The 16059-nt window shown below is 40.3% G+C and overlaps 2 protein-coding genes across 9 annotated transcripts in view; both read right to left on the reverse strand.

Annotated features, from left to right (window-relative positions):
• Positions 1 to 16059, reverse strand: part of HMBOX1 (homeobox containing 1) — a 728731-nt gene that overhangs the window by 257382 nt on the left and 455290 nt on the right. The window lies entirely within an intron of this gene.
• Positions 1 to 16059, reverse strand: part of MSRA (methionine sulfoxide reductase A) — a 267633-nt gene that overhangs the window by 134199 nt on the left and 117375 nt on the right. For 6 of the 8 annotated variants that reach the window (XM_048937484.1, XM_048937486.1, XM_048937481.1 and 3 more), the window contains one exon: positions 10749 to 10868. The exons of the other annotated variants lie outside the window; for them this stretch is intronic. In XM_048937484.1, the coding sequence (XP_048793441.1) occupies positions 10749 to 10868 (120 nt within the window). The remainder of the gene's footprint in view (positions 1 to 10748; positions 10869 to 16059) is intronic. 8 annotated transcript variants of the gene reach the window in all.

Raw genomic sequence — 16059 nt, forward strand, 5'->3', positions numbered from 1 at the left:
TCTGCGGCAGGCAGCTGCTGCCTCTTTTGAAGTACAGGTTTAAGGGCAGTTACCTCAGATGGGCCACTTTGTCCATATCAACAGGCTGAAGAGATTTCACTGATGTGGAAATGAGTTGTGTTCTCAGTCCTGCTGGTGGTCACACAGTTCACCTACAATTTGAATCCAGTGCAGATGAATGACTATAAGTGCTGGGTAGGAAAGAACACCTCCTGCCAGCAGGGAAGCTGATGCCATGTGATGTGCAGCCACGAAGAAAATTCTTCTTCCTTGCTATCAAAGTGAAAACCTCCAAAGATGCATTATAGAAGTCTTTTAGAGCAAGAACTGCTCAGAAAAAAAGTTGATGTTTTCAGATCCCCTAAGAAGGATCTGCTGTTTGTTTTCTCCCCATTACCACGCTTTCCCCCATTTCCCAACTTCCCTGTTTCTTTGTGCTCCGCTGATAGGACAGAAATACAGCATGTTTTTATGGAATAATCATTACTGTGGCAGAGGGTTAATAACATAACTAATGCTCTTTTACACACATACACTCCTCAGTGGACGTACTGATCCTGTCAAGAACCAACTTTTAGCAACATGTTGGCTAATTACAGCAAGTTCATCTTGAAATGTCCTGTTCAACTCTAGAGTCAATGAAACCACAAGTTTCCCCTCTATTTGTGAATGCCAAAAGCAAAATCACACTAAATGAACACAGAAATTAATACAGCAATTATTAAAATCATGTCATCTTTATATAGCTGGAATCTGGGAGGTATATGAAGAAGGAAATAATGCCAACTTGTGCAGAAGGAGATTGTTAGATTGAACGGACCCTTGGTGTGAAGCAATACAGGAAATATATTTCAACTTACCAGCTGCTTCTGTCAGAAGTATCTTGAGTGGCTCATGGACTGTCCATTGAGCTCTGGTGGTGAAAATCTCTGCTGCAGTTCTAAATAGATCTGAGTCATGCTACTGATCTGTGATTACAGCTTTTGCACCCCATTACTGCGAGGAAGTTTCCTACTAATGGAAATGGCAGATTTCCCATCACTTTGGGTCTTCAAATAAAAAATTGGATAATGGCCATTTCAGAAGCCTGATCTTTGTAGGTCACTACTGCGATTACAGCAGTACTTTGGGCTCCCAAGCAGACAACAGACAAATGTAAAGCTGCTACCTAGCAATAGGCTTTAATGGGAGTTTGCTGGTGGCATCATACCCCTTCTCTTACACCAGACATCTGACTCCATCATAATTTACAGCTTTTCCTATCTTTACCATCTCCAGTGCATCAAAGAATTCCTAACATATTTGGCTCTTCTAAAAGGAATGCACATAAAATGGATGAACTCAAGTCCCAGCTTACAGCAAATTATCAACAATAAAAATGAAAAGAGCACTTGCTGAAGGAGCATTCATTCATTGGCTTTACCAAGACAGGACTCCATCAGCAGACTTCTTGATCTCTTTCAGAAAACATTTCCTGCTGTGCAAAGTTATAATCCCTTGCTATCTTATGAGCCTTTTCCTCCCATAAGGCACCCAGAAGCTTGACCAAGAAAATTAACAACTTTTTAGATCATTCTATTTAATGGAATAGTGTAGAGTTCTGAAAGGCAGAGTGTCATCCTTTTCAAGATGAAATCTTCCAATGGCCAAAGTGCCACTGTAAAACATTGTCTCCTTTTTTTAATTCATCCTTAAAATTTAGGAGCAGTTAAAAAAAACACCAGTATTCTACTCAGCACCAATTTCTTAATTCCTTTTATTTCTCTGTTGAGCAAAAGTAATCAGGAAAGAAAAAGCTATAATTGAGCCAAGTGTTATTTTCACTTAATTTTTTTGTGTGTGCTTAGCTAACATTAAAAAGTTACTTCTTTAGTGTTTGTCTTCTCTTTATAAATCTCTCTAAATAAGTAATACACTGCCTACTACTGTGTGTCATACTCCCAAAGGGATCTGAATGTTTTTTCTTATTTTTGTGTGAGTAATGCTGTGAACTTGCTTGCAGTCTGTCTTTCTCCTTGAAAGCACAGAATCTAGACTGGAAAAGACCTTTGAGATCACCAAGTTTAATGCTCACTGAGCATCCTTTACCCGGATATTACAGCCCCAAAGGCCCTGCCTCTACTATCACCAGACCAAATTCTTGTCTCAACCTGCGAAATTCATGTGAGAGAGCACACAACCAGAATCCTGCTTATTATAAACTTAGATGCAATAATCCTCTTGGGCACAGCTGAGCATGAAGAACGCTGAAGTCTTGTGATTAGATTTCTTTTGTCATCGTTCAACCAAGACATAAGAACTATGCAGGTCACGTGTATTCGAAATCTTAATCAACACAGTGAGGTAGTTTTGAATCTGTACGCCAGCATAGGAAGATGTTCTGCTATTGGAGTAAGTCAAAGCGTGTTGTGTTTACACACAGTCATTTCTGTATAGTCCCAAATTCAGGAAAACATACTCTCCAAAACATCCATGTTATCTCAACAGCATTTCAGCCATGTACCACTCAGTGAAGACTTCAGCTTGAGGAAGGCACAGGAGTGGTGAAATACAATAAATGGACCACGATAGACAAGAAATACAGGGAGAATGCAAACACTTGCTACCACCAGCTTTACACATATCACACAGAATCACAGAATCACAGAATCACAAGGTTGGAAACGACCTGCAAGATCATCTAGTCCAACCACCCTCCCATTCCTATTAGTACCACAAGCACTAAACCACATCTAATAGCTCCTCATCCAGGCGCCTCTTGAATGCTGCCAGGGATGGCGACTCCACCACCTCCCTGGGCAGCAGTTGCAGTGCCTGACCACCCTTTGAGAGAAAAAGTTTCTCCTAATATCCAACCTAAACCTCCTCTGGTATAACTTCTGGCCATAAGGTCAGTGCTCTCCCAGTAGCTGTAGGTTCTCCCAGGTTTCTTCAATCTCCAGTCTCTGGAGAGACACAACATTATCTTGCCTGTGGGTTTTTCCTCTTTCTTTTGACTTGCAGTCTCACTTTATGCACAACACTTAAGTATTACATCCCACAAATAGTTTTCATGCATCGGAATACACCCAGGTAACCTCAGCAGAGTTACAGTCATTTGTACTTCTGGGAGGACAGTTTGGCAGTTGGTCTTTATATTCCCGTCTCCTCATAGAATCATAGAATGGTTGGGTGGAAGGGACCTCAAGGATCACGAAGCTCCAACCCCCTGCCATACGCAGGGCCACCAACCTCCACGTTTAATACCTGCCCAGGCTGCCCAAGGCCCCATCCAACCTGGCCTTGAACACCTCCAGGGATGGATGGGGCATCCACAACCTCTCTGGGCAGCTGTTGCAGCACCTCACCACTCTCATGGTAAAGAACTTCCACCTGACATCAACCTCAATCTTCCCTCCCTCAACTTAAAACCATTTCCCCTTGTCCTGCTGTTATCTATCCTTGCAAAGAGTTGATTCCCCTCCTGTTTGTAGGCTCCCTTTAGGTACTGAAGGCTGCCATGAGGTCACCCCGCAGCCTTCTCTTCTCCAGGCTGAACAAGCCCAGCTCCCTCAGCCTGTCTTTGTAGGGAAGGTTATTTTTCCTCAGGAAAAACAAAAACAAAAACAAAAACAAACATAAAGAAAAAAACACTAACCACAACAGCAAAGGCGAGATATTTTGTAACGTTGTCCTTTTCACAAGCATTGGTATCAAAACCACCATCATGTTTCCATGCCTAAAATGAGGAGCACCTTCTGTTTTCAGGCACAGTGACAAGGTGAATATCATGATCTAAATCAGCGTGGGGTCATTTCTGGAAATGAAGCTCCTTTGAGAGCTTGGTGTAGGCTGCAGGTCAGATTTTGCCTTTGACTCGTTTGGTAATGGGTCTTTCAACCTCTGGGGCTATCACATTTTCATCTTATATATATATCTTTAATAAAACCAGGAGATGAGAAAGACAGAAACGACACATCTCAGTGGAATACAATTCAAATAAAGTTGTTAATAATAAATAATGTATTTAGCTTTATATTGCTGCTACTACCTAAGCCTGTGATTATGGGCAATGCTGAGATAAATAGATAAAACAACAGAGAATAGCAGTGAGGCTATTAGGATTTGAAATTTGCCACGAGGCACAAGCAGGTATCTAAATAATAAATATCAGTTTAATTTCTTCAAGCCTCAATCTGCCATGATATTAGCCCTCAGAAGTCAGATTCTGAAACAGGAATGTTAACTTAACCTTGATTAAAGATGGAGCAGAAATCCCTTAGCACAGCAGCCACCATCCCTTCTGGACAGGCAGCTTCTTGTTTTTCAGACAATGGTGGGTAAAAATATTTGTTCTTCCTTTTATTTTTAAATGATGAATCCACAGAATGTATTTCTGTACCCTGGTAGACGAAGGCATAATGAGTTAATAAGAAACTCTTCTATTGAAAAAGAACATGTCAGTCATGTCAACAGCATCAATTTTCTAGGTAGAACTTCAATACAGCAGGTAACTGAAATTCAATGCATCTGTTATATTTCTTGTTGCCAAGGCTTTAACATTGCAGCAGCATCTGCTATCACCTTTCCAAGTGAAGTGAAATTGGTGCATTCATTTTATTTCATGACTTAGCAACTGCACTGAGGACGAATTACAGATTATAGGGTTATATAAAGGCTTTCTCTGCACATACAGGAGGATCCAAGGACTACTGTCTCATGATTATAGACACAACTTATTCTAACTGTGATCTAGTTATTAAAAATCAAATATTTTCTACTATATCCTGTTCTTCAGTTGCTGTAAAACTATTACAGAACAGTAATATCCACAGTACGTGGCTCTAACTTTGATCAGTTTGATATTTTGTACTTTGATTGGTTTGCACTGGAACAGGTTGCCCAAGGAGGCTGTGGATGCCCCATCCCTGCAGGCATTCAAGGCCAGGCTGGATGTGGCTCTGGGCAGCCTGGGCTGCTGGTTGGCGACCTGCACACAGCAGGGGGTTGGAACTGGATGAGCATTGTGGGCCTTTGCAACCCAGGCCATTCTATGATTCATTCTAAGATTCTATGATTATATGATATGATGATCTTTCTTTCCTTCCTGATGGGTGATCTAGGCAAAAAAAAAACCAAAAACCAACAGGTAGGAGGTAGAGCAACAGGCCAACCATATTAAGGCATGTTGTACAGATCGAGGCCTTGGTAAGCAACGGTATTCTTCACAGAATCTATGTCAGTAAAATTCCTATATGCTGATCTTACACACATTAAAAAAAGAACAGATAATGGGACAACAGGAATCTATTTTCTTGACAGAGAATTAATACTAAAAGAAAACATCCTGAGCCATTCTCATTACTGTTTGGAAGCGTTGATCTTGTGGACTTAGTTCATGAAAACCTTCAGATTCCTTTACAAGCCAAAGAAAGTGAACACTGGTAGCTTATATATTTAAGCATTTTCAGAAGTCAGACTCGTTTCAGAATGGGGCTGTGAAGTCTAAATTAAGGGCTTTTCAGGTAAGGTGGTGTCTCAGTATACTGATTGTTGTTCATCTGTGTCACGGAGAGAATGAGAAATCTGAGACAGAAAGAAGCATCTCCCCATACTGCGTTGTCTTTATATTGCTATAGTAACTTGTGCAAATGCTAGAAAGACTTTCTGCTGTTGGTTTCTCTCTTTAGCAGTGATATTAACGCACACTATGTCAAATAAGGTCTATGTCACGGAGTCAAGCCCTCTGCACGTGTTTTCTTTCTTAAAGCAAAGACATGCCAACTATCAACTATCATGAATCCTAATGCTGGTCTTGCCCTGTCTCATGTAGAGCGCAGACGAAGAAGAAAGAGAAGTAATTCTGTAAATCAACAGCTGACCAAGGAGGTGGGAGGTAACAGAGCAAGAAATTAGCTCTGCCTTTCTCCACTCTTTTCCATTAACTACTCAGAAGTCTTCCAGGTGATCTCTGGAAGCCCAAATGTCTTAAAGGGAATGGAAACTCCTACCTACCAGGGTCAGTCAAAAGACTAATTGGTATGCAATATTATCCATCAGAAAAAAAAAAGAAGAAAAAAAGTGGGCTTGCTGCATACAAAATGTAAAACAACTTCACATCAAGTATTTTATGTAACTCAAAAGAGGAACTAATTCCACATGGCGCACTTTAATATTACATTGTTAATTATTAAGGCTTGTGATCCGTATACAAGAGAATACGCTTCAGAAAGTTATTGAGAATTGACAAGATTATAAACGGGTTTAGCTAAACAAATACACTGTTATGTTCACTAAGCCCTGTAACAAATAAAGGATAATAAACAGGCACATTCATCTATTTTTCTTCTATCGTAGTCACTGAAGACAAACACGGGGGAAAAAAACAAAACAAACCAAAATGACCTGCTTACATGTTAACAGCCTGGACCATAACGCTGTAGACTGTTCTGTTTTTAAGAAAATCATTGTTAGCTTCTGATTTTATATGGTAATTGTACATCACCAGTTTATGAATAACAACAGTAGAGTTTTTCCCTTCTGATTTCAGAGCCACTTGAGCTATGCAGATTTCAAAAAGCTTATGAATATACAGATAAATACAGAACTGCTCTGAACATCTGTAAGCAAAGTACAAAAATACTTTTCATGGCGAATGAACATCCTGTGCTGCCTAACGCTGGCCAAAATCGGCGTATTTATGGATTAGCCTAATGCACCAAATATAGCTCAAAATCCTTCACCCAGTCCAGAACGCCCTTTCAGGTTTTCATCTGCAAGGTTGTCACCATACAACATAAAAATAACTTTTTAGCACTGTGTTTATAAGCTACAGAATAACTCAATTATCTCTTAGACATCAATTTAACGTGGCAATGCCACACCGTCTGAGTGGAGAACCTTCATGTGATCTACCTGGCACCTGGACAGAATGACACTGACTGAATGTCCTGAACAGAAGGAATTTTGTCTGGATGAGGAGCTACAAGATGTGGTTTAGTAGCTTCTGGAGCAATGGTGATGGGAGGATGGTTGGACCAGATGACTTGCAGGTTGTTTCCAACCTTGTGATTCTATGATTCTATGATTTTATGACACTGAGCTGAACCATGACATTCCTACCTCCCCAACAGAGTTAGATTTGGCTGCTCTTCAAGGTCTATGAAGATAGGGGTTTGCTCTTACAGACTGAAAGAAGATGAAAAGATACTTATGACTAACAGACCAATTGTGAACGTGAAGCAGCATATCAAATCACAGTCAATACACTCAAGGGCCTTCGTCTCAGTAATTCCTATGCCCACAGGCATTTAAATGCAAATACTAGTGCCATGTTACTACAGATTTTTAGATCAATTACATTTAAGGTAGTGTTCTCCACACAGGACTTCAAGCAAGATGTTTGTTAGGATTATTAAGGAACATCCTAAATTCACAAGAAATCAAAAACCTTCCAAAAGCTCTACGAGCCAAAAGATGTAGAAAATATTGCTACCCCTCTTGGTAAAAGACAGAAAGCAGGAACTTTTTCCTGTGCATTCCAAATACATATATAACATGCTTGGATCAGATACATGACCAAGGACTGGAACTTCATGCATCCAAGAACAAGAAACTGGAAAATCTCAGCAGGCACACAGTTCCCTGCCTCCATACATACATACACTGACAATGTATGGCAATACTCCTAGCTCCAGACAGAAGGATGAATAGTAAATGTACATGCACACATCATAGAAACTAGATGATCATTATGGTCCTCTTCAACCAAGGCCATTCTATGATTCCATGATTCTGTATCAATTACAGGTATCCAATTACTTTGAAGAAGTCCAAGGGCAATCAGAAAAAGCTGTCAGATGTGACCACAGCGTGGCAGGTGCGATAATCTCACACATCTCAAAAGGCACTAAATCCTTGTAGGGAATCAAATCAAAAAAGCACCATTGGTTGATACGTTTGAAGAGCCCTTAGCTTGGCCATAACGGTAAATCCACACCATTTTGCCTCAGGTCTTGCTGATGATCTGCTTTTGGAAGGCTACATGCTCAATCCAAAGAATTAGTGCTTATATTCCTTCAGAGCAGAGTGCCAGGAAGGTGCTGGATTAAAATAACTTTCCTGCACAGATTCTCCAGCCTGCATGGGTTGAATGCAAAGCTCAAATACTTGCCAAGCAGAAAACTTTTAGTGGCATTAATGTGCTTTCTAGAGCTGGATTTAGAGGCCACAACTGTTCAGTGTTTGCCATGGATATGACTTTGTCAGAACAGATGAAGAAGAAAGTGGCAATCACTTGTGTGCAACTGAAGTCTACTGCTTCATAAGTTGCTCTCCCCAATGAAAACTATGGCAGCCAGAAGCAGCCAGATGGCAATATCTCAGGGGGGCTGGTGAGAGCTCTCTACAGAGACTTCCAAAAGGCATGTTCAAAGATGAAACAAAATCTGCCAGAAAAAAAAAAAAATCAGAATAAAATCAGAATAAAATGGAGCTAGAAGAAGCTAAGTAGGAAGAAAAAAATTAGCATGCAGGAATCAGCACATTCTCCAGTTCAGATCAGCTGCACCACTAGGAACAGAAATACGCAGCACATATGCATCCCATTTATGTTCACAGAGACAAGGCTGTGAAATATGTGCTTATCCTTATGAGGATTATCTCTGAGGAAAAACTCCACCAGTGTCCAGTACCTGGAGGCATACAAACATCCACCATGTGAAAGTGTATAAAAACAAGCACAGGAAAATTAACTACAGCTGTGGTTTTGCAATACCAATCTAACAACGAAACTGTCAGACTTTGCAGATAGTTTTTTTTCCATTTCTTTATTCCTGGATTCTTATTGTTAAACTACCATTTTTGTTCACTGCTGATGAAATAACACAAATAAAGTTGCATCAGAAAGCTTTCAAAGCATCTCCAAATCAAATGCAAAGCACACAATACTGTGGACCCATCCCAAAATATAAAACCAGCATATATTGTATAGGACTAAAAGACGTGGTATCTTTTTTCTGCTCCCCTGACTACACCTTGTCCTGTGCTCACATCCTCCCTTGGCCAACAGCCAGCACTCAGGGTTTTGGAGAAAGACTCTACAGACCAACAGGACTAACCTCAGTGCATTGGTGCAATGAGTACATTGGGAAACAGAAACTATTCTGCACATCCCTACTCTGCATATCCCCGTTCTATGCAAACGATCTAATTAACGTCCAGATCATTAGAGAGAGTGACCAAAAAATGACAGATAGGCCAGTGACCATATCATAGAATCACAGAATTGTAGGGGCTGGAAGGGACTTCTGCAGATCATCGAGTCCAACCCTCCTGCAAAGCAGCCTCCCTACAGCAGGCTATATATGCTTACAAATTCACAGATGATGCAGAGAAATGATCAAAGCAGACAGCACAGGAATATTAGGAATTGAAAGCATTAGGAAGCAACAGCTTGTACAGATAGTAGGACAGGCATCAATGATCCCTCAATAGGTGGTATTTCCCTTTGCTGTTTTGCAGGAATCCTGGGTCTCTCTGCATTAGTTAATACAAAAGCATAGCATCCTTTTTGTTCTAGACATTTTTACATTTCTACATACTTCTCTGAGTTACCAGCAGAAATTCTCCCTAATCTGTACTTTTTCTTTAGCACTTACAAGGCAATTTCTTACTAGCCCTGTACTGTCTATAAAATACCACTTTAAAACCTCTTTTTTTCACATATTTTTTACTTTTTCTATAAAGTTTTTCCTGTTCTGAGTGCCTTGCAGCACTTCTCCATGGTTGCTAGAGTTCCATTATTTGTTCGTATCACTGAATTCTTTACACTCCATCAACCCCACACAATAGATTGTTAGCATGTAAGTACATCAACTTCAGCATTTGGCATAAAAAGGGCTATCAAGAAAATAAAGCAAAAGCAAACCTCCAAGTTGTTCTCCATCACAGATTACAGGAAAGCAAGAATTTACTTTAACAGCAACATGAGTCAGTTGGGTGCCAGTGGTTCTATGTTTTCGATCACAGAAAGAAACTGCAGTAGATTATCAGTGTTGTAGAAGGATTAGTGTGGAGTGCAATGAAAAATAAAGGCAAGGATTTGATTTGGAAATGATAGGATGCTGTGCAATGAACTACATACAAATTTAACACATTTTTAATAATAACACAAATGAGAAACCTAGACTTTCCCAGGAGGCTATATGGAAAGAAAAGGGAGAAACGCTCACTTTCTGCTTTCTGTCTATACTCAAATATGGATAAAATTTAAGTCAAAATTCATACTTTTTTAAAAGACACATTTGCATAAGCTGCAGAAGAACCACTTCCTGAGAAAATGCATTAAAACACAATAAGCAATGAAGAAAACCTAAAACTTGTATGTTTTTTCCTTTTTTCTCAAAGTATTTCTACCTTACCGATTGGTAGGAGATGACAGTGGGATGGGTGCACCGTGGATGTCCCTGCAGTTCAGGACACAGGGGAGGTAGCAGTGTTCTGTAAATAGCTCTTCAGTGGCTGCAGTCAGGCCTTCACTCTTAATTGTCACAGAATCATACAGTCATAGAATCACCAAGGTTGGAAAAGATCTACAGGATCATCCAGTCCAACCCTCCACTGATCACCAACACTTCTCACTAAACCACGTGCCTCAACACAACGCTCAAACATTCCTTGAACACCTCCAGGGTTGGTGACTCCACCACCTTCCTGGCAGCCCATTCCAGCACCTGACCACCTCAAAATCCTTAAAGAGACAAGCTTACCTGAACAGACTTCTTTGTAGGTAGGATTTGGAGTATACCCTCCTGCGTAACCCACATGAGTGGAGTAGACTCCTTTCTGTCTCCAAAACTTCCTCTCAGCTCCCCAGAAGCAGCCCATACCTGAATATTGCATGAAGTACATAACAATATGTCAAAATCTGCTCAGTGCTGAATCTTTCATCTGCACATTCATTGATATAGCTCATGTAGCCTGTATGTGATGGCCAAGCACTTCCCAAGACTACATGTGGAGTAATTACACTGATAAATCCATTCTGCATCAGTGCACAATGCAAACATAGGTTTATTTTATAATGCTTCTGAATGAATGTTAACATTACAGAGTACAAGTCCTGTAAGGGTTCAAACGCTCAAACAAGGAGAATTTTCATGCAAACAAAAATTACTTAAAATGCAATCGCACTGTTTGTACAGCACCATTTTTACTCCAGTTGATTAGCAAGCTGTCAAAACACAATAATTTGTATTAATGGCAAACAGTTACTGAATTTTCTGTTTTCAGGCATGTGCAGTCTTTAAAGATGGCAATAATAATGGATTAAATTATACGCAGTACAGGAGGAAAAATGATTTAACAAGTTATGCATACACATATTTGATGTTCAGACAAAATTTCAGGATTCGTTCACCCACATGGCCAGTTATCAAAAGGCCATTGTCAACAGGTGTAAATTAGCAAAAGCCTCCAGATAGCAGGAATCAAGCATATGGTGTGAAAGCCAAAGGGAAAGAAGAAACAAGTCTAACATTCACAATTCTCTAATGGCTTAAATAGTTCAGAGATGTTAGCTATGATTTGAAGGACTTTATGAAGCTGGAACATGTTGTGTACACTCTAGTAACTCTAGTAGGTTGGATATTAGGAAGAATTTCCTCACAGAAGGAGCAGTGATGCAGTGGCACAGCTGCCCAGGGAGCTGGTGGAGGATGTTCCAGGTGGGTGGGAGGTGTTCCAGAACCCTGGGGATGCAGCACTGAAGTAGGCATGGTGGGGTGGGCTGGGGCTGGGGTTCTCAGACGTCTTTTCCAATCTTATTGATTGTATGATTCTAGGATTATTTAACTCATCCCTGATTATGGGTAATGTGCTTTCTCTTTCAATGATAACATATGTTCTAAGACATAAAAGCTAGTAAAAAATCAGCTAACCACTGATTACACTTAAAAATCAATGACCCATTATGAGTTTTCTATTGATAACAATACAGATACGACAGGTTGAGAAATTACAGAAATGTCCCTTCAAAGTTCAACTAGAACAATTACGATCACTCACAAAGGCATATTCTTTCTTTGAGTCTCAGAGATTAGCTTCAGACTTACTTTGACCAACTCCTATTGTAACAAACAAAAATACAGAAGTGATGACTCAGAATGTTTCAGGTGCTCAAGTGAGTCACGCCAACTGGGAGCCTAGCCTGCTCCTGGAGACCTTGAATAGAGACAGGCATCTCCTGAGTATCATTCAGTTCAAAGAAGATAGAAAGTCACCCTTCTAATTGCATTTTCCATGGACTACAGAGACAGCTATAGCTATTAAATCTGGGTTCTTCAGCTAGGGTTGTTAGAGTTAGGGTGGTATGGTTAGGTCACGGTTGGACTCGATGATCTTTAAGGTCTTTTCCAACCTGAGTGATTCTGTGATAAAACTAGGCTGGTGAGAAAGTACTGAAGGATCAATCTTGAATCTGTCCCCAGATTTTGCAGAAAGAACATTCAAGAATTCTCACTTTCTGCAGTTCTTTATTATTTATCCAATGCTAGAGTTGTACATACCTCTTGACTCTTTCTTCATATTGCTTTATCCACGAGGACATTTTAGAAGCATTCAGAATTAGACTGATGCTACAATCTACACAGAAGAACGTTCCTATGTTCACTACACATGCTTTCTAAGAGGAGGATGGGGGTGCCTGGATCCTAAGCAGGTGGAGTGCCAAATATCTCCTCAGTTTTCAGTGGACACGAGATGCCCCTGATGGAATTGACTGGATCACACTGTGGTGACTCTGGAGGTTTACAGGCAAGTAGTCACTAGTCAACAGATCAAGAGTACAAAATATCAGTGAGAGAAAGCCTAACATGGAATTAGATGACTGAATTCTGCCCAAGTTTCTCTGACTGACAGTTTTGTGCATGAGAGCTACATAAAGCAAGTAAATGCTGATAAGGTCCACTGTCTTGAGAAAAAAAAAAATAATAATAATCATTATTAAAGAAAATCTTATGACTTTCTCTGTGTCATAAAAACCCAGAGCCACTCTTCCTTCCCATGACCAGTAGACCAAACCCCACCAGTTTCAGTGACCTAGAACATAAAAACCTTGAAATCATAGAAACATCCGGATTGGAAAAGACCTCCAAGACCATAGAATCATAGAATGGCCTCGATTGATAAGGACCATAATGATCATCTAGTTTCAACCCCCCCTGCTACAGGCAGGACTCAGAATCATAGAATCATAGAATCACAAGGTTGGAAACGACCTACAAGATCATCTAGTCCAACCATCTCCTCATCACCATTGCCACCACCAGCACTAAACCACATCTCGCAGCACGTCGTCCAGACGCCTCTTGAACGCTGCCAGGGACGGCGACTCCACCACCTCCCTGTGCAGCCATTCCAGTGCCTGACCATTCTCTGAGAGAAATAGTTCTTCCTTATGTCCAACCTAAATCTCCTCTGGTACAACTTGTGGCCATTACCCCGTGTCCTGCTCGTTGCCTGGGAGAAGAGGCCAAATCCCTCTTCACCACAACCTCCCTTCAGGAAATTGTAAAGTGAGTGTAGACTTCCAACCAGGAGCCTGGCTTTGAATGCTTCCAGGGATGGGGCATCCACAAGATCATCAAGTCCAATCTGAACACGCGTAACTGTTGCTGAAATCTCTAACATGTAGTACTACATGACCCCATTCTCACAGGAGACTTGGACACACATTACCTTATTGAGACAGCCTGGACATGTCAGCTTTGCTTTGTGGAGAAGAAAATGTTTTGGGGCATTAATGAAATCAGAAATTCTGTACCTTTCTTTTTCTGGCATCCGAGACAAATAACTTTGATTTTATAGGAATGATTCCTTGATGATTTTTTTTGAGTAATTCATTCCACTGCAGACATAGTAACCATCATGGACATGTTGCTCAGAAGACTGGAGAGACTGCCTCACCATGACAACCTAATTATGGATCTGTGCTCTGAGCACCTGGGACAGCATCCAATATTCAGCTTTGAGTTCGTACATGGGCCCAACTTCAAATACAAAGTAGAAGTGTTCATTGCTTTCCTATTTCAAGATGTCTGGAAATAATGATAATTAACTATAGTGTTTGCTGACTCTCCTTGATCAATAATTATTGCTTAGGGTTCTCTCACCAATTGTCCTCTCCCACTTGAACTAATTACCTATATCTTCATCATGGTTTCTTCCACTATTTGTTCTCTGCAACCAGTTTATATATGAAATCATTGTGTTCCCCAGCCTCCCAGAAACAGACATTTTATTCTTTTGGTGAATGATTCTCATGATTTCTCAAGTACTCTGACACCTTGTGCAAACAATAAATCCTCACATCCACAAGAACAGATAAAATTGAAGTCATTGTCACAAGAAAACAACCTGCTAGTAAAGGGACATAATTTACAACAATACAACACTCAATTGCTTTCCGTGGAATTAATACATCCAGCAGCTGATGTTTGTTACTCTGATAAAGTGGGGCCATGTTCTACAGAGAAATTGTCACAAGGAGAGGAATATTAAGAATAAAACCCCTTTCAGTGCTCTTCTTCAGAGCACTGATGGTCTGAAGCCACATTCAGAGTGCTCAAATTGGGAAATAACCTCAATTAAAGACATCATGTACTCCTGTAGTACAAATCACAGAATCACAGAATAACAGAATGGTTGGGTTGGAAGGGACCTCAAGGATCACGAAGCTCCAACCCCCCACCACATGCAGGGCCACCAACCTCCACATTTCATAGCAGCCCAGGCTGCCCAGGGCCCCATCCAACCTGGCCCTGAACACCTCCAGGGATGGACGGGGCATCACAGCCTCTCTGGGCAGCTGTTCCAGCACCTCACCACTCTCATAGGAAAGAACTTCCCCCTGACATCCAACCTAAATCTTCCCTCCTTCAACTTAAAACCATTACAAAGCAGTTTACTTCCTCTAATTTCTACTATTCCAGTAAAAAATTGAAGATGTTCCAAAAAATTAGATAAAACTCAGGGGGAAAAAACAGTAAAAAGCAGCTGAAAAAAGAACATAAAAAGGAAATAAGCCACCCATACTATAACGTGAAGCCAGCAAAGATAAATTTGATTTTAAACTATTCATTGAGTATTTTGCATAATCCTCAGTACTGGTTAAGTGAGCTCAGCTTTAGTGTTAGATAGCAAGCGGCACTCCTGAGGGAAAGAAAAGAAGGGAAATACTGGGGAACATGCTCTTATGCCCAAAAAAAAGCATAATTTGAACATAATGGGGATGGCAAGAGAGTATTTAAGAATTGAAGATATTTGTCACTTTTTAATTGCTAATTTGTAAAACAAAAAGTATTCTTTAAGTGATGGGTTTTGACTGACTCTTAATTGGAATTTCAAAAGGCATTTAAAGACTTTATGCTTTTGAACTTCAAAAACAAACAGATTCAAATGACAGGCTTTAAAGGTTCATTCATCCCTCTAAATAATATTAATCACACAATTCGGGAATAAATGCTAATACTGCTATTCCTTTCTAGCATCCACATCCTTCTTCTCAGAGCATTCCCTTTATATACATATATAAATAGACTATATATATATATATATCTCCTCTGAACAACTCTCTTTGTACACAGCTCAGTGAAGGAATACGTGTTTCCATAGGCAACCCAACCATTAGCACGCTTGTTAAAAAAAGTTTATAAAGCTGAAGTATTCTTATAAAATAATGGCAGCAAAATATTGCTCTGATAAGAGAGATAAGCACCCCTTTGTTAAAGACAACCTGTAACAATTCTGAAATATTCACAGAGCTAAACTGAGCAAAATGGAACTGCAGGTGTTTACTTTCCGGTGAGATTAATCACTTTACAGATAATGTATTGACAAACGTCTCCATTGACTGTAACAGGAGTTCATACATTTAGAGATTAATTCATTTGACTGAAGAGAGACATCCAGGATGGGTCACTACCTGACCCATCCCTGCAGACAGCCAAGGTCAGGCTGGATGGGCTCCGAGCACCTGACGAAGCTGCCGGTGCCTCTGCTCATTGCAGAAAGTGGGACCAG

The sequence above is a fragment of the Lagopus muta genome, chromosome 2, assembly GCF_023343835.1.
Source record: "Lagopus muta isolate bLagMut1 chromosome 2, bLagMut1 primary, whole genome shotgun sequence".
Classification (NCBI taxonomy): domain Eukaryota; kingdom Metazoa; phylum Chordata; class Aves; order Galliformes; family Phasianidae; genus Lagopus; species Lagopus muta.